The 23,129-nt window shown below is 36.8% G+C and overlaps 1 protein-coding gene across 1 annotated transcript; it reads left to right on the forward strand.

The window, feature by feature from the left end:
• Positions 1 to 322: 322 nt before the first annotated feature.
• Positions 323 to 18,018, forward strand: LOC113236567 (importin-13). Its single transcript, XM_026472702.1, has 16 exons — positions 323 to 674; positions 1,018 to 1,185; positions 2,465 to 2,581; positions 3,928 to 4,040; positions 4,366 to 4,545; positions 4,759 to 4,945; positions 5,796 to 6,011; positions 7,953 to 8,141; positions 8,713 to 8,947; positions 9,649 to 9,839; positions 10,203 to 10,346; positions 11,208 to 11,357; positions 12,011 to 12,148; positions 13,477 to 13,684; positions 17,100 to 17,237; positions 17,804 to 18,018. The coding sequence occupies exons 1-16, from the start codon at positions 522 to 524 to the stop codon at positions 18,001 to 18,003; spliced, it is 2,727 nt and encodes a 908-aa protein (XP_026328487.1). The 5' UTR covers positions 323 to 521; the 3' UTR covers positions 18,004 to 18,018.
• Positions 18,019 to 23,129: the final 5,111 nt, after the last annotated feature.

Consider the following 23,129-nt stretch of genomic DNA (forward strand, 5'->3'; position numbering starts at 1 on the left):
AAATGGCAACCTATTTGAAAAAATGTTAATATTGCTAGCTCAGAGTACTTAATTAGCTAATATCATTGACTTTATTTAAGTCAATGGCTAATATAGTATTTAAAAAAATATAATTTGGACTTTCTATTACATATTACTTTTCTGAAAAATCAATAAAATATGAACGCATCAATAAAGAATGTCAAACACAAACGTAAACTGGCAAAATTCTGTTGAACCTGTTGAAATAAGTGTTTCTCTTTTTAACCTTCATAAATGTAATGAGCCCATCTCAACTCAAGCTTTGAATCTGCACTAAACTAGAAATTTCAATATAATACCCCTACAAATTCCGCAATCACTACATGGTGGAAATATTATTGATTGCTATTTTGATTTAGATCTCAGTATTTTAACAAATGATTTCGTAATATCTGTGAATTGAAAGTGGCAAAGTTACAAGATTGCTAAATATACTGATTATGTATTAAGAAATATTGGACAGGGGTGTGAAAAATTGTGAGGGTTGAAATCCATTTTCAATGGAGTATACTGCACAAAACTTAGAATATGCTGTGTCAGTTTTCTATAATGGGGAGCAAGCAGAACGCGCGCGAGCCCATTCGTGGCTTACAGCAGCGCAGCGAGTGCCTGAAGCATGGAACTTCGTCTGGGAACTGCTTCAACCAAACAAGGTAATTATCCCCTGCCATTATACATTTTCTCCTATCTGTATACTAAATCATTGTTATCGCTGAAATAGTGAATAATGACGTGTATTCTCTTAATGAGTTTTCGAGTGTAACAGGGATATTTTCTTTAGTCATTAGTTAAATCATGATTTTTATTCAGCATTTATTTGCGTTGTTGATTGATTATTGATTAAAATTTCCTTTCAAATTAAAGTTTCCTTTCGATATTACTTCTGATTTAAATTATGAATAATTTTAGTTTAAGTATAATTTAATTTATTAAGTTGAAAGTTTTTTGATTTTTATTGATTGTATTCTGTATTATTTTGAAAAGTTCACATTTCAGGGGACCGAAATCCAATTCTACGCGGCTACGACACTTCACACGAAAATCCTGCGGTGTTGGGGTGAGGTGCCGCCGGAAAGCCATGATGCCCTAAAAGAGAATATCCTCGAGGTCATCCTAGCATACTCCAAAGGCCCCAAGATTGTTACTAATAGACTTTGTATCAGTGTAAGTTTTTATTTTATGATTTGTTATTTTCTTTGTTGTTTGTGTTTGTATTAGGTTCTTTTGCATGTGTCTTACAAACCTTTTATGATTTTTCTGTGCTTTGTCCCTGTGCATGTGTAATTTTTATTTGAATAATGATATTAAAAAAGATTAAGCTATTTATTTTCATAAATAGTCATGCTAAGAGTATATGTTTGTGTGATAGTTCATTAAATTACACTTTAACATGGTTTTATGTATTAATTAAAGCCTTATTTGCTGTCTTATTTTTATTTTATGTCTATTATAATAATTTTTATATCTTATTTTGATCTGATATGACATGTTAGTAAATGACAATATTAATTTGAATGTCTGAATGTCCAGACTGACACAAAGGTATGTATGCATAATAAGTGTAAAAGGAGTGGTACATCATGTTTTAAGATGTAATCAGTAACATGAATTGCCTTCTTGTAACTTCTTGTAACAATGCTTAATATTGTACTGATGTTATAGGAATAAGTAATTAGAAATAAGCTTATCTCATTGGTGTTTTTGACCATAAAACACACTTTTAGACTCACTTCTTTTGAACACCAAGTTGTTCATATATTTATTTTTATGGGTTTATTTATTTGGTTCTCCAACAACAAGTACAATATACATTACAATAAGATATACAAAACATATATAAATAGAATTGCCCCATTACTTAGAGGAGAATGCCACACGCAACTGAATAACATATTATCTGACATGTTTTCAAAAATTTTATTGCCAAAAATTTGTCTACACTACCACAAAATGCATGGCAATGGTATGGCATGGTATAACTGATTGGTTTCCGTAACTCAGTTGGAGCACCTATTTTGTGTAAAAATTGTGTTGATGTGAAATTAAAAATTATTAAGAAATCCAAATGAGGTTTGAGGTAAGAGACAAACATATTTTACAAGAACCTATTTACTTTCACATTTAGGAGCCTAAACACACACCGTATGCTCACGCATTGAAGACAACGAGTCTTTTGAGAGAGATTATTATTTGTTACAAATTTGATTAAACCAAACATAAGTGTAATTTTTATAAATTTCTAGTAATGCTTAATAAAGACTTGTAATTTGGGTGTTGAAGACCAGGTGATTCATAGCACAGTTATAACCAACCTAGTTTGGGCTCCTATCTCCCAACCTTTCCCTTCTATTATATTACCTACATCTTGCACCTCTTCGGAGAAAAATAAGCTATTTTATTATTATAACTTGTATATTTGCAGGTTGTATATTTCTATTTACAGTTAGCTGCCTTCATTCTGCAGCAAGGTACAACAGACTTGGCAGCTATCTTGAGACCCCTGTCCACAGAAGAAAACACAGCATTACTCCTTGAAGTTCTTACTGTGATACCTGAGGAGGTTTGTTCATACAATTTAATTTTTTTTGTTTAATCGCGTTAATACGTTATTTGTACTGTTATATACAAGCTGTGCAACAACATTGTTGAACAATTTTTTCTATGTGGAGTGTCGATTTTGCACAATGCTCTAGATTTAGTTTATACAGGCTGTATATTTGAAAGTGAGATATATTCATACATAGTAAATCATGTTACAACTTAACACAGACTAGAATTAAATTCGGATATGGGATAGAACAAAAAATAAATCAACAAATGTGTTTTGAAGTGTACATACGAATAAACCGTTTCCCTTTACGCTTGATTTCGAATGCAATGGATACTACCAAGCGAGCGCCGAGTGAGACAGCAACAATAACTATGATTTCACATTTACGTTTTAGCTTATGTTAATTATTTTTTACTTGAACTATCATCGAAATGTTTTACGTACTAAAAAAGATAAGTTTATGATTTAGTAACTAGTTATCATTTAATAAGAATTGAGGTTTTTGGCGTAGTTAAAAATGTGAACTCAAATTATTTACAATGACTGATTTTTTAGTTATTTACAGTTTATTTACACTTACGTGGTACGGAGCAAGTGTTCAAAATGTCCACCGTTTTCCACGATACATAGCACTAGCACGGCATAGTAAATTTTGTTTTAAATTGTACAACACAAACACATTTTGTCTCACAGTATAAAATGCTGAGATAATCCTCACACGCAACACTTCGACACTGTTCACCTCCTCTGCGTAAACTCCGATTTGGGAACATTTCAATAGCTTGCCTCACACTATTACCACTTATTGCGTAAAGTCGCACCATCTCAGTCAATTCGACGTTAAAATAAATATCCATTTTGCGGCGATCGGGCGAGCGGAAGTACAAATAATTTACGTGTCTTCGTTAGATCAAGGTCGCGCGTGCACTGTCTGAAGTTTCGCGTATGCACCCGCGCCCCGACCCCCGACCTGTGCTTTGTTTTTCGCCGCCGTGCCGCCACCCGCCGCTGCGTCGGAGCAATAATAGTGATGTGCATAGATTTCGATAAATAATGTTGTTCTCAAGTAGGAGTTGATAAAAAAAATTTAAAATATATTTTTTGTAAAGTTTAAGTTTATTAGTTCATTATTTCTTTGGGTTCAGAATCAGGAATATAACGCACTCTATACGTATATCCCGCTTTCAAATACACAGCCTGTATATTTTGGTAACTTAACCAGTTGATCCCATTCAATAAATCAGGGTTTGATATAATGTCTACAATTATCTGGTAAAATGTCCGTCAAATTCACTATTAATTGTGTACATAAACATTTTTTTAGTTCTATCAGCTATTTTTATTTTTGCTCACAGTATAATAGCATGACGATGGGGTCGGCGTTGCGTGCGAAAAACCGCGCGGCACTGCAGCAGGCCTGTCCCAGGGTGCTTGACGACATGCTACGCTGTTTACAAACTGCCTTCAGGTGCGAATATGTTTTTAACCATATACAGTAGCATACATACACCTTTTATGAAACTACATTCTTCAATTATACTTGAATACGACTAAGTCTCAACCTTTATGTGGAGGATTATCTATTATCTACTTTAGATTATCGACAGTCATCATTATTACTTCTTTAAAAATAGAATTTTAGTTGTTATTCTACAAGCTTATTTACCTACTTTCTTTGATTTCATATAAAATATTATATAAAAGACTGTAATATAAAAGACTATATTAAATACTATATAAAACACCGTATATAAAAGACTTGCAAACATATTTATATGCTGCATGCAATATAGTGACTACAGTAAAGAAGCGCCATCAGACGAAGTAGTGCAAGCCTGGGTGACAGCGGCGACTTGCGCCTGCAGCTGGCTGACACTCGGCGGTGAGGACTCACCCGACGGCGGCGGTGGCTCATTATCCGATCGCCTGCCGCTCTGCCGCGCACTAATGCAAGTCGTGCAGGTGTTGTTTACGTGAGTACTCCCCTTCTTACAGAAATACCTAGGTCATCTGTCTCGAAATATACAAATTTGTTCAGTCGTCTGTGATTAAGTAACATAAATTTGTCCACATTTATGCATTTCTTTATATTAACAACCAAATTATACAAGTGACTATCAATTATACCGAAACAAAATAGGATAATGTATGCACGTTTAAAAAGTTAGTACTGATGTAATGCGCAGCTGGAATGAGGCGGTGAGCGACGTGGCCTTAGACGCGTGCGAGTCATGCTTGTCGGGCGTTCGCGCGGCCGGCGGCAACTCCGGCGCAGCCAAGTTCCCCGCCGCCGGACTGCAGCTTGTCACCGAGCTGGCAGAGCTCGCCACACCCATCATGCAGCGAGATAATGTACCTAACTCCATCAACGAGGTAAAGAACGTTTCTAAAATTTTAAAACAATATTTTGAATCCTGTGTCAACTGGTTACACGCAAGTTCATTAGGCCCACCATTGCAAACGCATTTTCGCACGAAACGCTTTGTTTCGTCTTTTATTTAAAAACGTGTGACAAAGGAAAGGAATACACTTTCTGAAAACTGCAATTTGGGGCTATTCAAGGCTAGAGTTAATAGAAATTTTTTAGACCAGAAGTTCCCAAACTTATTTGTCTCGTAGTCTATTCCGTAGACCCCCTGCCTGTCTAATATCGGTTTTTTTTACGAATTCATCAACTTCAAGCGTGTTTTTGGCATTTGACACAGTGTTACTCACTTTGATAAATTGAACTGTATAGTGAGAAACTTAACAAAAAACACATGTTAAATTTTATAATTTATCTAACTAAATAACTTGTTTGTTGTGAAATGTTACTTATGAGGAATGATCTTATATACAGAAAAGCAATTTATATCTCTATAATAAGAAAATATGTTTTGTAAGTACATATGTTTTTGTATATTATGTAATGTGTATTTTTCCGTTTATGGAAAGTCAAAACTTTGGTCACGACCTCCGTAAATGTGTTCCAGTTTCGGGGACCCCCTTAACGTCTTATGCAACTCCAATTTTTTTTCGCTTAAATGGACCTTATTGTTTTTAGTGTACCCCTGACGGTCCATATGTATAGATCACATTGGGTATCATCGTTTAAACAGAAGTGTACCTCTGGTGCTCACGTCGTTGCTTAACATCGGGTGGGGTTCTGGCCAATGGTGGATGAATCTTTAAGTAAAAAAAAAGCAGTAAAACAGTTTAAATTGTGACTAATACGTTCCCTCAGGAGCTCCTGTCAGCGTTAATAACCTGCTGTGTATGTATTTGTGAGTGCCACGCGTCGACGATAGTGCGCGCAGCGGAAGGCTCTGAAGAAGCGGCACGCCACGAAGGAGCGCTGAAGTTGTTACATATACTTTTGGAAGCGCAGGCCGCGCCCGGACACTACCCACTGCACGAGACCCGGTCCAACCTTGTCTTTGGTGCCTGGTATACCATACAGGTAATGTATCTGATATAATATATTATTCGAGGTTATAACAGTGCCTAGGTGAATAATCTAGATATTTATTACCGACGCTATAACTGACAAACGCGATTTTACTATAAAGTTTTTACTAGCGAGGCACTGACTACTTCTTACAAGTGATTCAATTTCTATTGAATTTTTTAGGACACATACCATTTGAAATTAAATCAATAAATGAAAACTGAAATAAAGATGTGTAATGGACAAAATTATGAGGAGAAAGATGGTAACTAGTGGAATGGTGTCTCTACTTACCCCGATGAGAAAAGAGAGTGTAGAGAGATATTTACACTACTCAACAAAGTTTTTTTAAGTACTGGCCACTGAAATTTATAAATGTAATTTAAAACTATTAAAGTATGGTTCGAAATTTAAATAAATAAAACAAAAAAGCTTAGGAAATGAAACTATTTTTCCGGATTTAAATGGCGTATATTTGTTTTTTCAAACAAACCGACGTTTCGGGCCCTTTACAGGTCCCATGGTCACGGTTGACTGAGGTGGTACAGTCTTCAACCAGTTATGTCTAATATTAATGCAAACCACAGAACAAACTTTACAAAAAAGCTTTTTAAATTAGGAGCGACAACCTTATGTGGGCGTAACGCATAGGTTTTTCTAATGAACCAATTGAGAGTGATACTAAATCACTTTACGTTTATTTTTCTTGTTTTAAAGAATTTATCGTTGTCAAAATTTTTTTGCTTTTGAGTGTCATGTTACGTCGTCATTTAACGCGGGAAGAGATGCATGATGTGGGTATGCTGGAAGCTGGACGCAATCAACGTCGTTAACTCGCAACCTAGCGTAATTTGCCGACTATGGGCACGCATTTTTGCAAAATACTGCAAGGAGACAGACCCATTTTAAAGCTTTGCAACTGGTACAAAGACTGCGGTCCCTGCACCAAGTGGTTGTTAGTGACCAAACTTCCAGAAGACTATTACATGAAGTCCATTTTCATGCACGCTAAGGGTTCCAGTTCTACGACGTAGAAATCGAGGACGTCGTTTATGGTAGGCTAATGCACATTTGCACTGGACTGAAACTTCCTGCTTTCGTCCCGACTCAAGAAGAGTGCGAGTTTGGCGAGTACTCCAGATTCCTCACGAAGTTCTTCCAAACCAAGGCGGAACAATAATGGTGTGGGCTGGAATTCGCCCGGGTGGAAGAACTGATCTCGGTTGGATAAAAGGCAATTTGAATGCGGAACGATACTACGACGGAGTTGTGCAACCCATGCACCATAATAATCCCTCACCGACACTGCAAGCCTGGTGATGCATGTGTTCTGCGAGTACGTCAAGTCATGTCACGTTGTTACAGTAGCCTGCTCAATCGGCCAATCTCGGTCCCATTGAGTATGCGTGGGATTTGCTCGGGAGAAAAGCATCTAGTAATCTTCCCCAAAATGTACACAAAGAAGAAGAGCTTTATTCACATTTTTGTAGAGTATGGTGTCTAATTCCACAGATGATAATTGACAACCTCATACATACTATGCCACGCTGTTGTAGAGCCAACGCTAATGCCCGGGAGGTCCAACTGACTATTAAAAGTTTCTTTTTTAATAACTTTTTCTGTAGAAATAGATTTTATAAATTGAATAATCTTTTTTATTTCGTAACAATTTTTTTATTTTATAATATATTCTAATGTATTCCTTAATAACCCTTTTATTATTTTATCATTAAAATTAATATTAAATAACGCTTTTTTGGTACACAGCATTTAAGGAAACAGTCTATTAAATTTGAAAAAAATATTATAAAAAACCTTAATCCCTACACTTTGTTGAACAGTGTATAATAATGTATAATGAACGTGAATGTGCATACAAACAGTAATTTCTTTCTATTTCGACGCATTGTGCAATAAATGTCAATTATATAATATTTATTTATTATTGAATAGGACGAGGTGTTAAACTTAATGGAGAATTCTCCAATACAAGAGAGGCACAAGAAGAACGCGGTGTGGCGCTGCCTGTTCTCGCGGCTGCTTACGGTGCTGGTGACAAAATCGGAGGCCAATGAGCAGGAGCTCTCGCGAGACGATCAAGAAATGCTGCGCTGCTATCGGCAGGACATCGCCGATACTGTCGTATGTATATACGAACGTTATATAAAGTGTTTTTTTTTTTTCGTTTATTTAACCTCTCTACACATAGTAAGTATAACTTACGAGAAATGAACACTACAAACTTTTTAACAGTAGTTTTTTAACATTAGTAGCAGTAGAGTTCTTTGTAAAAGAATTCGTCGACGGGACGGATCGGCGTGTGGCTTACCACCAGTCGCACGACTTCATCGCTTGATATAAAAATAAATTAAATGTGGGCGCAGTCAAAAATATGTTTCGAAATATCTTCAGACCGGACATTTCTAGGGAAACTTAGTAAGTGACTTGTTTTAATATTCTACATGCAGGACAAAAACTCCAAAGTGCCAATTTTGTATGGTTTTTAAAAGAATTTACTCATTCTTCGATTTTTATACTTGGAAATTACAAAAATGATTAAAGCTCAAAAAATAACAATATTGCTAAATATTTATTGACATGATTTTATCAGAAAATCAAAACATTATTTGTTAAGCTTTGTCGCTTTTCCTAAAGTAGGCGAGGCCTATAGTATAATGCTCACTAATTATATTAGGTAATCTCCTTGATCCAGATGTACTGCTGCGGTATTCTCGGCGACTGGTGCTGGACTACAGTGGAATCTGCATTCAACGCAAGCGACACAGACGTGCGTCGCGAAGCCGCGCTTCACATCTTCCTAGCGCTGGCGGACGCCGCGCCGCACCAACGTGCTCCAGAGCCGTTGGTCCGGATGCTTCGACACGCCGTCGACATTGCTAACACGTCCGATAATAAAAGGCTACTGCATACTGCGCTAGATTGTTTAGGCGAGTGTTCTTATCATGTCATTTTTTTCGCGTCCTGGGGAAACATGGAAACTCAAAATCGTAACTTAAAAACGCGAATTTCGAGACATTTTCTACATTACAAAACTAGGTTTCCATAGTTATGTGGTAGGAATTTACGCAGCTAAATCATGATTAAATAAAAAATTTTTCTCCATTTCTATTTTTTTAGTGGACATTTAAGAAACAAAGAGCTTTTAATATACCTTCATTTAGAGAGGACCTCATTGCTATCGTTCTTCAATTTCTACAGATTTTACCAAGCCCTACTCTACAGTGTTGTCAGGTCCATGTAACCAGAATAAAAATTACTATTGGTTTAGAAAATATTTTAATGAAGTGATTTTAATCTCAAAAGTCTCGTAAATGCCAAAATATGGTCGAGAGAAATTTTCGGGACCGAGATACCCGGGATAAAAGCCCTACAAGCATTGTTTAAGCTAAGGGCATTATATTGGAAATGGGTGGCTCGAATCATGTATCCGGGAGTATATTTTAAAACAGTCGTGAAAAACTAAAACTTACTCCCCTGAAAAAAATTTCGAAATGGCGCTTTCGCTCTTTCTGCAAAACACCGACGATATATATTAATTCTATGCATTATATTTGTATAATATAATGTTACCAGTCGTACCGCACACCGCTCGGTGTAGAATTGGTGCGTCACGTGACTCGCTTCGCAGGCGGCTACGCGGCGTGGCTGGGTGCGGCCGAGGGCGGGTCGAGCGCTGGGCTGGGCGCCATGTGCGTGCGCGCAGCGGGAGCGGCGCTGCCCCGCGCCGCCGCCGAGGCCGCGCTGGCGCTGCGCAAGCTGTGCGCCGACTGCGCCGCGCCCGCGGCCGACCTCGTGGCGCACGTCGTCCGCGCCGCACAGGTACGCCTGCACGAAACCACTTAGGGTGTCACCACACTCATCGACTCCGAATCGTAAGTCGGTCAGAAAAAGCATTACCCTCGTAGTAAGAGCGAAAAAGAAATTGTGCGTTTGGCATCGGCGCGGCGGTCCAAGTGGAAGCAAAACTCGCAATGTCTTTTTCATTATTGCATGACGAAAAAAATTATTTCCGAGCTAATAAATGTGGGGACTTCCTCACTTGGAATAATGGCTATTAAAAAAAATCTTCAAGCCATCGACATTTTTTAATTTCTGTAAAATGGTTCAAACTTGTTAAAAGTAAAAGTGTTAGCGCTCTCAATTGGATAATTAAATAATCATAATATGACATTAACCGCGCAGAGCCCAGTGGGGCGTTCAGACTCGTGGGTGCGGCGGCAGCTGCTGGGAGCGGCCGGATTTTCTTTGTCGGCCGCTGAACTGGCCGAATCGATGCCGCTGCTGCTCGAGCTCGCTGCCATGATCGAACAAGATTTAAGGGCACAGGTAAGTTATTTTCTTTGATATAAACTTATTAAGTATGAAAACAGTTTACATTTTCCAAAGCACTCAATAAGTTAACTGTTACACTACAGCGTCAACGTTGTAAAATAACTTGTTCTGTCAATCAATATATATCATTAACACTATAACGCGAGTTATTCTATATAATATTCACATAAACTTGTCAGTCCGTCGTGCGCTTTAAGGTGAAGTGAAGATCCAACATAAACATTCTGAAATTTGTCTACCACACTAAAAATCGGTTTTCCGACATTAAAACATAGGAATTCAACTTGTTGTTTAATTGATAATGAACACGCAAGATGAGAAGATGCAATGGTAATGAACTACGGGGCCCGGAACACAATCAGGGACTAAATGCTTATTTTACAGTAAGAGAGAGTAAATTTTATTTCTAATAATCAAATGTTTAAATATCGTTCAACGAATTTTTCCACGACTGCCTCATATACTTCAAAGCCTACGCAACCACGATATACTTGGTGCAGCGGGCTGGTATCCGCAACTCAACGACAAAGCGCCTATTTTGGGTTTTGTGGGTGCAGGGTTCTACTCGTCCCACCAAGCACCTCTAGGAATCTCAGCAACCTCCTCGGTTTGCTGATCATTTCGGGGAGCGCATCGGCACTCCAAGGTACTTCACTGTAGTTGGCCGGAGCACTGTGGTAGGATGTGCGCAGCCGTTTCCTCCTCCTCCATGCACGGTCTGCATAGAGGGCTGTCTATGATTCCAAAATTAAAAAGGTGTTGCAAGGACCATGAACCGTTGGGGCGGCAGTTAGAGTGCGAAGTTACGGTATATACCTAATAGCGAAGTTATTTTATGAATTGATAAAATGTCAGGCGTCGGACCCTACGCGGCTGTCGGGCGCGGCAGAGTGCACGGCGTCGTTGATGGCGACTCTGGGCCCAAAGCCGGAACTGGCCGGCACTTTGCTGCGCGTCATCATCCCTACTTTGCCCGCCTTCGCACAACACGAAAACCTTGTCGAGGTATGCATTCTACTTTAAACTAACTACATAACACATTATAATCCAAGTCGCTACAAACAAATAACAAAAAAGGCTAAACACAAACACTATACATATTATAGAATTGAACTTGTTTAGTATAGTTTATATTTTTTAATATAAACCATGTGGTGTTAAGAGACGATTTAACCAAAGATGCTAGGGATTTGTCCAAAAAATGCCTATTCACTGTAGCCAGTAAAAAAAGGAAAGTTAAAAAGTTTCTTTGCCTGTAATAATGTTCTGGATAGAGTCCGTATCATTCATTGAAAAATTTAGTTACTATAACATTATTTTGAAATGGTAAGACATTTATACAATCCCATTGAATATTTCTTTATTGCAACCACATAAATACGTAACAAAACAAACGTAAACACAGATAATAAGGCCAGGCCAATGCTTTGGGTAATAAGGCCACATCTGAATAATGATAAGTTTTCAGTAAAGAGGTTTAAAGATTCTAAGAAAGAAATGATTGATGTAGGAGAGTTATAAAATTTCACATGCACATAATTTGTTTCAAGTAGTTAATGGTATTTTAGGCCTTTTATGTGATAAAGGCACTATTGACGATTGACCACATGTGAATTTATTATACGAAAGATACGAATTAACATAGACACTTTTTCCAGCCAATGTACAATATACTAAGGCAAATGGTCTCGACGTTAATGGACGACTGCATGCCCTTCGTGACGGAGATCGCGCAACTCACCATCGCGGGATTTAACACGCGCCCCTGCCCAGCGGGACTTGATGTCGTTAAATTGGTAATTCTAACTATTTGAAGTTGCGGAGCTTTACACAAATGATTTCTTTTACTTACGACACGAATGCTGATATCAAAAACACATTACTAGCATAGTATAATAAGACTAGTAGTGTAACTCTATACAAACGTAGCAGCGCGACTCATACGTGTACGCGCCCGCCGCGCACCGTGTACGGACGCACACGTTCGCACTCGAGTTGCACAGCGCGTGTCGTCTAAATGCCAGACATTCATACCAAATTTCTGGTCTTAAATTAGGGAACTTCCTGTACTATGAATACCAGAATAACGATAACTCTGAGGGCAATACCCAGAATACCCAGACCAAGCCGCAGAACCAATTTAAGAATGTTCGTTTCCTAAATTGGACCAAATCGGAACTCGGAACCTACTCATCAAACGACCACAGTAATAACCGCTGTACCACCGAAGAACATAAACACACCCCGTAATCTAAACCCGACCACGCGCCGCAGGTCGAGGCCGACACCACCTAGTGGGGTACAGGATTCGCTTATTGTAGAATTGAAGCGTTCGCTTAGCTTTTAAAATATTTTTCTGCGTCAAACTTGTAATTTTTTGCTTAATAAATATATCGTTATGTACATATATATCGCAGTCGTATTCTATAAAGCGCCGTGTGACATTACAGCTAGCCGGTTTGCAAAACGGTGCTATTTTCCAATACGGCTACCTCATGTTCCGCCGGATTGTGATCACGATACGTTCTACAAAGTGGCGGCCAACGTGTAGTCGTATTGTTCACAGGAAATTGTCACGGCCGTGGCACTTCTCTGTTCGATTAGAGTGCAATTTAAAAGCCGAACGTGTGGAGGGAGTAGATATTGTTTTCCATAATACAATTTACTCCCATAATCGTGATACTAATCGGCGAGTCTGGAATAAAGATGCCAACATAATTATGAGTAGTGCATTGGACAAAGATTATTTCAATATGGCACGAGAATGCTGTGATGAATACCTTAATTTAGGTATGACTAAAATAATAATGTGACAACACTACGCTCTGAGCAACGTTTAAGTATTGACGCGCCGAACAGACGGGAGTTACACTAGTTGTTTTATTATACTTTGGTACTAGAGTACTCTGATATTTAATCAAAATCCTTTACCATCTGGTTCTAAGGTCTACTGAACCATCTCGAAATGGTACTGAATTGAACCAAAGATAAACCTGTTTATACAGCGTAAAAGATATGAGCATTCCTCCAATCTCCAGTCTTGTTACCTAAAAGTCTCCTTTTCTCCTCCTTACCCTTAGTGCTTAATAACTATTATAATTGTATGTTATAAATTACCCAACAGTTAGTGATACTTCTCGGTGGTGAATGGCCGGACATGGGCAGACTTCTCAAAGCGTGTGTGTCGGCAACGGCGCAAATTGTCGCCGCCGATCCTTCGGGCTGCCCAGAACTCACAGAGGGCCTCTTCGCGCTACTGTATAACGTCACTAAGAAGAAGCCTTTGTACATTGATTGGATTGACGATGTTTTGCCTCAACTTGTCGAGTTGGGTGAGTCATTTACTGTTTTTTAAATTGCAAAACCATTTTGATTACCATTTTGACAATGTTACACAATACTGTCAATGACGCTCAATTCTCTCGTTGCTAACAACCCTGAATGCGACTTGTTTGCGGATGGATGATCAGGAATATTGTCAATGTTTTCGTTATCGTGAAAAGGGATGCTTGAAAGGTACTTAGTATTATATAATTATTTTTAAGTTGTCAATAATGTTTCTTTAGTTATTGTAACTAGTTTGTCCACAATAATAAAAGTAAAAAATAAATAAATAAAAATAAATTACTTCAGGTTCACGATTATATAATTTTGGCGGATTATAAATTATTCGAAGCGTGTCACCGAACACACAAAACATAATGGTACGCTATCATGGCACACAACAGTCGCTGTAACGCCAAAATGATTAATAGTAATAATCTTATAAAATATACTAATTAATTAAGCTTTATTCTGCGGAAATCTGTGCCAAGAAAAATTAATGTTAGTTAATTTGCTACACCGTGAGCCCAGTGGAAGTTAAAATGTGCGATGGCTGCGCTTGTGTTGAATATTTTCATGCAGTTAATTTTTGACAAGGTAAATAAGTATTGTATAATAAAATTAATAAAACAAAAAATTAAAAGATAAAGATAAAGATAAAAATCGATTTATTTGTGGAAGTAGGTACAATAAGTTCATCAGATCAGTTCAATACATTAACAGTGCTTCTACAACCAGTTTCGTCGAAACATACAAATATAATTAGTGATGGTCGCATAATGTATAAAATATTATAATTAAAAACTGTCAAAAACTAGTAAACATGCAAAGAAAAAATATAATAAAAATTAGTAAAAATTAACAATGTCAAAAATAAAGCGTAAAATCATGTTAATGTCAAACTTACATAATTTACATTTCTAAGCCTCCATAAAATATGCGCATGTCAAAAATGAATGAAAGTCAATAATAACATAAATTAGTCAAATACATCTGTAATTTTATTTAATCTTACTAGATAGGTATAAAGACAATTATATTTGGGCCCTAAATCCATCTCGTATTCATATAATCATTTATATTATAAAAACATTTATCAATTAAATACTGCTTACATTTATTCTTAAACAAATCTACATGTAATTCACGGATAGATTTTGGGACTCTATTATATAATCTTGGCAGCATACACAGCACACTTTTTGACACAAGTGCAGTTTTATGTGGCATCACAGATACTGCGTCATTATCTCTGCTATTCCTACGTCTTACTTCCATAAGTTTGTTGAACAGATTAGGGTTTGTTTTGACAAATAATACTGATCCTAGAATATACAATGATGGCACCGTTAGTATATTATAGTTTTTAAAATAGGGAAAACAGCTGTCCATGCTAAATATAGCTCTTATACATTTCTTTTGTGCTTTAAATACTAAATCCCGATCTGTAGAATTACCCCAAAAAATAATCCCATAGCTTAAATGTGAAGCCACTATACCATAATAAGCCGTCAATAATGAGTTAACGTCAATTATATGAGCCAATCTATATAAGGCATAGGAAGAAATGCTTAATTTTTTACATGGGTTTTGAATATGTGTTTTCCATGTCAACTACTCGGTTACTTGGCCTATACTTATGTTGTCATAACTAACATTGACGCTATTATTATTCTGTCGCTGACTGTAATGCATTACTTTAGTTTTTTCACTGAGGTTATTTTCTTTTAACCAAGTTATAATGGACTCTACTGCATCGTTAATGTCTTGTTCATAAGTAATTTTATTTTTACACTTAATTGTTATTGTACTGTCATCGGCAAAGAGAGAAACGTGGTGATTCGGTACAACTTTAGGTAGATCATTTATGTACAAAATGAATAGCAATGGGCCCAAGACGCTACCTTGCGGAACGCCGTACATAATTGTTTTACTACAAGATCTAAGGACACATTCGGTTTTGGTACGGATATTTATGTTGCTGATTTTAGTGATTTGTTTTCGATGATTAAGATACGATGAAATTAGTTTAAGAATATTACCTCTTATACCATAGGTTTCTAATTTTCCTAAAAGTATTTTGTGCTCTACATGATCAAACGCTTGAGTCATGTCGCAAAAAATAGAGCAGACTGGCGTACTTTCATCTACACTTGATATAACTTCCTGCATAAAATCATATATAGCCATGTTTATATTCTTTTTTGGTCGAAAACCTTTTTGCTCACATGCTAATATATTATATTTTTCTAAAAATATTTGTAATTGTGAACTTATGTATTTTTCAAATATTTTTGATATGACTGATAACAATGATATGGGCCTATAGTTCTTCATGACTTCCCTATCATCTTTTTTGTAAAGTGGTTTTACTATGACTGTTTTTAAGTCATCCGGGTAGATACCTTGATTTATACACATATTTAGGATATAGCATAATTGATTCTTTATTTCTTCAGCAACTGACTTCAAAACCTTTGTACATATTTCGTCATATCCAACGCTTCTAGTATTTTTAAGTGATTTTATAATTTTTACAATATCATATGGTATGCAAGGTGCCATAAACATAGAGCAACAGTTTTTGTCGAAATTTTTTTGATTGTGTGCTGATTTTTTTGTAGTTGGTAGAGTCTTGTGAATAAAAAGTCGTTAAAGGCATTTGCAATGAGTGATGGATTCGTAATAATAGTGCCGTTTACTTTTATTTGTATAATTGATTCCCTGGGTACATTTTGCCTACATGTATCTATTACCTCCCATGTAACCTTTGATTTATTTGTAGCAGAATTAATTTTAAGAGTGTTATACAACCGCTTCATAGATTTTATTGTTTTTTTAAATAACTTCGAGTATGCATGATATATAGATTTATTTTGTTGGTTAGGCATGTTTCTATATTTCCATAGCAAACTCCTTTTTTTTTCTACTGCTGGTCTTAATGCCTTTGAATATCCATTTATTATTACAATTTGTTTCAATTTTTATGTATCTAAATGGAAAACATAAGTTATAAAATAATTTAAAATCTGAGATAAAATAAGAATAGGCTTTATTTGGATTGTTAATTGTGTAGATGTCTGAAAAAGATAAACTTTTTAGGTAATATTTAAACTTTTCAATATTTACATTAGAATAGTCACGTCTATATATACGCCAATATTTTAAAACACATACTTTTTTTACCGGAAATTTTAGTAGTTGCGCTGTATGATCAGATAATGCCAAATCTATTACTTCTGCAAATTGTTCTGATCCTACATTATGCGCAAATTGAAGCTATATTGCACGATTAATAAACTATTTAGCACGATTTAATCTTCACTGGGTTCGCAGAGTAGCAAATTAATTTGCTTTCATTTTTACGCCAAAATGATACAAGTACTAGGCCTTAATTGTAAAACGAGGTGAACTGTGGTGCAGCGTGCAACTGCGTGCGCATGTGGGAGGCGGGCGCGGCGCGCGCGGCGTGCAACTGGCTGGCGGTGCTGGCCGCGCAGAGGCCGTCGGCGCTGCAGCCACAGGCCGCCGCCCTCACTGCCGCCGCACTGCGCTGTATCGGTAACTCTCTTTCATATATTGGTTCACATTTTTTTTACACAATTTATTTAATTTTCCACTAAGCGATTGACTAGTCGGGGCTGTCTAACCGCACGCGTTTCCTATTTATTCAAAGAAGTCATATGACGAGTGCGACCGCTCGCAGCTAAGCGCTTAGTAGAAAATAGCTGTGTCTTCTCGGGTACAAACTTGAAAGTCTTCGCTCAAATCTCAAGACTTAATACTGACTTTGCGGTGGAACGATCGAATAAAATCTACGGTCAGATAGAGACGGCGAGATATTGAGTAGTTTGGACGAGCGACATCTCTGTCAAGAATGCTAGAAAAATAAGTGTCTAATCTAAAAACTGACAAGTTAGAATGTTACCGAATTTTAAACAGCTAATCCTAAAAAATACATATCTTGTACAAAACATTATTTATTGCAAAAGTCAGTACTAATAACTTATAGCTGATAAAACTTACACGTAACCATAAAAGTAATGATAGAGACAGTAGAGTCCGCTATTTAGGTTACGGAACAGATATTTAATTATCTTGGCTACTTAAAATTGTTGTAATAATAGGCGGAGCGACTCCCCGCAACCAAATCGAGCCCCTAGCGGAGCTGCTACTGGCGCTGAACCGCGCCACGTGGGCCTTGGCTGCGGGCAACCTTGCCGCGTGGCTGCGAGCTGCACTCGCCGTCAACGGGTTCCCCACCGTGCACGCCACGGACAGCCACAAGCAAAAGTTCATCGCCGCCGTCCTCAAGTCAGTATCGTAATTTTTCATAGTTCCATACTGACACAACACCTAATGTCAAAGGCAACTCTGAAATAAGGCTACTGACAGCTGTATACCGGTAATAGTTCTTACACTGCAAAAACCTACATGATGGTGAGCAATCCATCAGTCAACATAACAAACATCGAGACCTTAGAGTTATTTATAATGTAACTCAATTTTCGCTGTATTAGGCTCAATCTACATTACCGCGGAACGCTATAGAAACGAATTTTTGCAACCGTGCATGTAGAATTTGATTCAACAATTCTCGCGCAGTCTCCGCATTCCATCCATTCGCATTATGCTATGTACAATTTTGTTACAAAAATTCACTTCCATTCCGTTTCACAGCAATGCATGTTGGGCCTTATCTAACTATTGGACAAATGTTAACCGTTAATCTGACTGGAATGTTAAGCAAAAGCGCGAATACCTAAACTGTCAATACGCTATCCCCTGGCGAATCGCGACACCCACGTTACCTGTGTCTGCATGAAAGAAAGCATAATCTATATCTATTCAGTATATGCAGAGGTGGTCATTATTACAATAGCAGATTACATAATGCATTATTCTCTCGCAACATCATTGACTTACAATAAGTCAATGCGCAACATGTACTCATTTTAAACTGCTGTCGTTATAATGCTATTCTGCTGTTGCAATCGCAATCGCGTCGCACGAAAATGCAAGTATGGATCGATCAAATGGTTGGACGAGACTCCCATTTGCAAATCTTAGGATTATAACCTTTCAGCACACAACATAAAATACTCCTCGTTTCATGTTTTATTGTTATCTATTATCTTATTATTATATTGTAGTCACATTATTTGCAACTACGATTTTGTGATAATTATTAATACAAAGATCGAACACTTAGAAATCCTTCGATCCGTCCGGATTCGAACCTACGTCTTCTAGCAAACCGTGGCAGACGCTATGCCAACTATGCAAGCTTAGTTGGCATACCATCTGCCACGTTACACAGACGTAATAATTACAAATTAATAATAATAACAAACTAGTGGAGTAATTTCACATAAAAAATAATTGAATATCCATTCAATAAAAATTTGAATACGATTTTGTGCAATTGGAATAATGTCGATTTTTATATTCGATTTCGTCAGGCAGTTAATATCAACCAATTTAAATACCGAAAACAGGCATTTGTTTAGGTTGATTGTTTAATGGTTACAATAGCTTTATAACAGTAATCAGATTTGATTTCATTGCGTGAATCGAGGATAATCATCCATTATCCGCGGTTAAATCGCAAATAACAGTCGAAAATTACAAAAGTTACCCTTTTGTCTGAAAATTTTACATTTTACAAGTTCGTTTTTTTTTTCATTCAAAATTATAACCAAAATATAAGCCTAAATCCTAAAAATAAAAAAGTAAGTACGTTCAAGAAAAATCAAGCTATAACCAATGGGTTCATTTTTTTTCAAACTCTCTTTTTCGAAATCCATTTCGAGGAATAAGGTTGCTGATTAATATTTTCTATGTATTTGTCAATATTATGTTGAGATTCTTTATATTTTTCAAAAATTAGTATTGACCTCTACTTGACATTCAATGACGTCATCAGTGGCTCTATAATGTTTTGTCCGTGCGTAATGCAAAGCAAAAATGCAAAAAAAAAAAATGTAACTTCACGTTTGTAAACGTAACCTTACTATCTGTGCAACTTTTAATTTCGCTGCCGGGAGACAAAATATCGAATATAACACAGCTATGGAATACAACAAAATATCAAATATAACACAGCTATGGAATACAACAAAATATCAAATATAACACAGCTATGGAATACAACAAAATATCAAATATAACACAGCTATGGAATACAGAAAGTGCTTTGTTCATACCTTAGAGCACATATGGGTAACATGCGGCCCGCTGTAAGATATAATCCGGCCCGCGAGACATTTTGAAAAAAAAACTCAATGAAAAAATATTAAACTAGGTACTTACACTCACAGCGACAGTGAAGCCCCAAACATCTAATCCTTTGATGTTTGCCGCCTCACTCTTTGATAATCGCCGCCACTCGGCTTACTCGATGAAAGTCTTTGATGTTTGCCGCCCGACGCCTCACGGGCGGCAAACATCAAAGACTTATTGCTTCTCAATTATTCTAAAACTAGTTTATTCCAGAATATTCGTTCATTTTGACTATATAAGCGGGTGTATGGCCCGAACATTTGTGCAGTTCTATTCGAGCTACCGAGGTGATAACTTCGACAAGCGATATTCTAGCGAACTCTTTGAGCCGTGAACTTTGTGTGCGTCTTTAGTGGTTGTGTACTAACTATAGTTTGTATTGTTATTAAGTTTAAAGAACGAAAAGTTAACAAAAATGATGTCTGGTGGAAAAAAACGAAAAGTAGATACAGAGGGACGCCAGTTTCAAGAAAAATGGACTGAAGAATTCTTTTTTATTTTGCACAATAGTAAGCCTATTTGTTTGCTGTGTAATGAATCCATTTCAGTAATGAAAGAATTCAATATAAAGAGGCATTACTTAACTAAGCATACTGCGCTACACTCACTGACAGGACAATTAAGAACAGACAAAATCCAGAAGCTTACAGCAAATTTGGAGAAACAGCAACAAATGTTTCATAAACAAAGAACACAACTTGATAATGTTGTGAAAGCTAGTTAGCTCAAAATTGGCAAAGGCATTAAAACCATTTGCCAAAGGAGAATTTATTAAGGAGTGTATGTTAGAAGTTTGCAGTGTTTTGTGTCCTGAAAAGAAAAATGAATTTGAAAAAATTTGTTTGTCAAGACGAACCGTTGTTCGACGTATAGAAATGATGGCTAATGATATAAAAACAACATTGACTGACCGTATGGCTGATTTTGAATGATTTTCCATAGTATTAGACGAGAGCACGGATTTGTCGGACACAGCTCAACTGGCTATATTTATTCGAGGTGTTGATAAGGAGTTCACTGTTACTGAGGAATTGCTTGCTTTACAGCCGCTAAAAGGAACCACTACAGGGGAGGATATTTTTAATGAAGTTCAAAAGGTATTCACAAGATTTGGCTTGCCATGGTCAAAATTAAAGGGAGTATGCACTGATGGTGCACCTTCTATGGTCGGCTTACGTAAAGGTTTCATCGGAATTTTAAATGAAAAAGCAACAGCATTAAATGTGCAAAAAGATGATTTGATAGTCCTTCATTGCATTATCCACCAACAGAACTTGTGTTCTAAGTCCATTCGACTCCAGCATGTTATGGATGTGGTAGAAAAAACCATCAATTTTATTCGATCTCGAGGGCTTAACCATCGTCAGTTCAAGGGGTTCTTGGATGAAATATCCGCTGAATATAACGACGTAACATATTATTGTGAAGTCAGATGGCTGAGCAAAGGATAAATGTTGAAACGGTTTTACGAGCTTAGAAATGAGATAGCAGACTTTATGAAAATAAAAGATAAACCACTATCTGAATTGAGTGACCCAAAATGGATATGTGACTTAGCATTTCTGGTCGATCTAACAGGCTATTTGAATGATTTAAATTTGAAACTACAAAAACAAGGACAGTTAGTAAATGATTTGTGCAGCCATTTGAAAGCATTTCAGGTCAAACTGCGCTTGTGGGAGTCACAGATGCTATCTGGTAATAGTTACCATTTCGACACGCTCTCTACGTATGAAAATATTGCTTATGCTCAATATGCTGAAGAACTCAAGTTACTGTCGGAACAATTTTCGAACAGATTTAGCGATTTCAAAAACATGGAAGACTGTTTCAGTTTATTTGCAAATCCAACAAAAAGTAATGTACAAAATGCTCCAATACACTTACAAATGGAGTTGATCGAAATTCAAGAAAACTCACTCCTAAAATCTAAATTTGAAGAAGTAGAGTTGTGCGATTTCTACAAAAAATACCTAGAAGACAATTTTCCGCAGCTTAGAAAATTCGCAAGAAGATTGATTTGTGTTTTTGGCAGTACTGATAAATGCGAACAGTTCTTTTCGATGATGAAAATTAATAAATCAACACAAATCGTACAAGACTGACTGACGATAATTTGGAAAATTCTTTACGTGTTTGTATCAGTGGAATTAATCCAAATATCGATGAATTAGTTTCCCAAATTTAAGCTCAAGTGTCTCATTGATTGACTTTCGTAGTTTGTAGCAATTGAAAATTTGTCGATTTACCGATATGATGTTGTACCATTTTTTTAAATTTCATTTTTTAAATAAATTGTACTAGTACTAGAATAACATTGTGATATTATTTTATTAAGCACTTTTAAACGCGGCCCGCGAACCTATTTGCATACTAAAGTTTGGCCCTCAACATGTTAAAGGTTGCCCATACCTGCCTTAGAGCATATAGGACGGTAGGCACTATTAGCGTTATTTATCGAACATAACTTTCTGCCACTTTTCGAGAGGCGGGGGGCTAGTACTAGAAGCAAACAACTGCACTCAAATGCAATATTGAGTTGTGTCACTATGGTCTCACACAAACAAAAATCGACAACACTAGCTTATTTTTACAAATACACAGATAAAACACACATTCTTGGCATGTCCGTACACAGAATAGGCCTATAAAAATAAATCGATTCTCATGAATATACTAGAGACGGAAAGCTATCGACGTGGCGATATCGATATGTATTACGTACTGGTTAATCACGTATATGAAAAATGTAATTCCACCCTTGACTAGATTGGATGTAGAGGATTTCTTTTGGCAATTTTGTTAGTAGTGTAACAGAGGTATTGTTTTACTTGTATTTGCGAGAGGAGATTGCCCATTGACTTACCAGTAAATGGAGGACAATAAATACAATCCAAAGTCTAATCCAAAAACCGCGAAAAAATGTCCGGAGTTTTTCCAGCGTTTCGCGGTCATCATTGGAGCCAATGACAATCATGGCCGGAGTTAACCTATACAAACGTAGTGACATGTATAGAAATATAAAAAAAACTAAACCATTTAATTTAAATTGTAAAGTCATTGCAGTAGTGCTTAATTTTGTTTGCCACAATTTAAAGGCCAAAAATTGTCTATATTCAGCTTCCACTGGAAATAATAAAATGCACCATATTTAGTTTCCGGTGAAAACTA

This window comes from Hyposmocoma kahamanoa, unplaced genomic scaffold (assembly GCF_003589595.1).
Source record: "Hyposmocoma kahamanoa isolate Upper Pololo Valley unplaced genomic scaffold, ASM358959v1 92, whole genome shotgun sequence".
In the NCBI taxonomy this organism is placed as follows: Eukaryota; Metazoa; Arthropoda; class Insecta; order Lepidoptera; family Cosmopterigidae; genus Hyposmocoma; species Hyposmocoma kahamanoa.

Excerpts from the sequence above, each read along its gene's own strand:
- LOC113236567 (XM_026472702.1), top strand. The coding sequence starts at position 522 with ATGGAGTATACTGCACAAAACTTAGAATATGCTGTGTCAGTTTTCTAT. Across the intron at positions 2,582-3,927 it reads TTACTGTGATACCTGAGGAG|TATAATAGCATGACGATGGG; the intron begins GTTTGTTCATAC and ends TTTTGCTCACAG. Across the intron at positions 8,948-9,648 it reads TACTGCGCTAGATTGTTTAG|GCGGCTACGCGGCGTGGCTG; the intron begins GCGAGTGTTCTT and ends CTCGCTTCGCAG.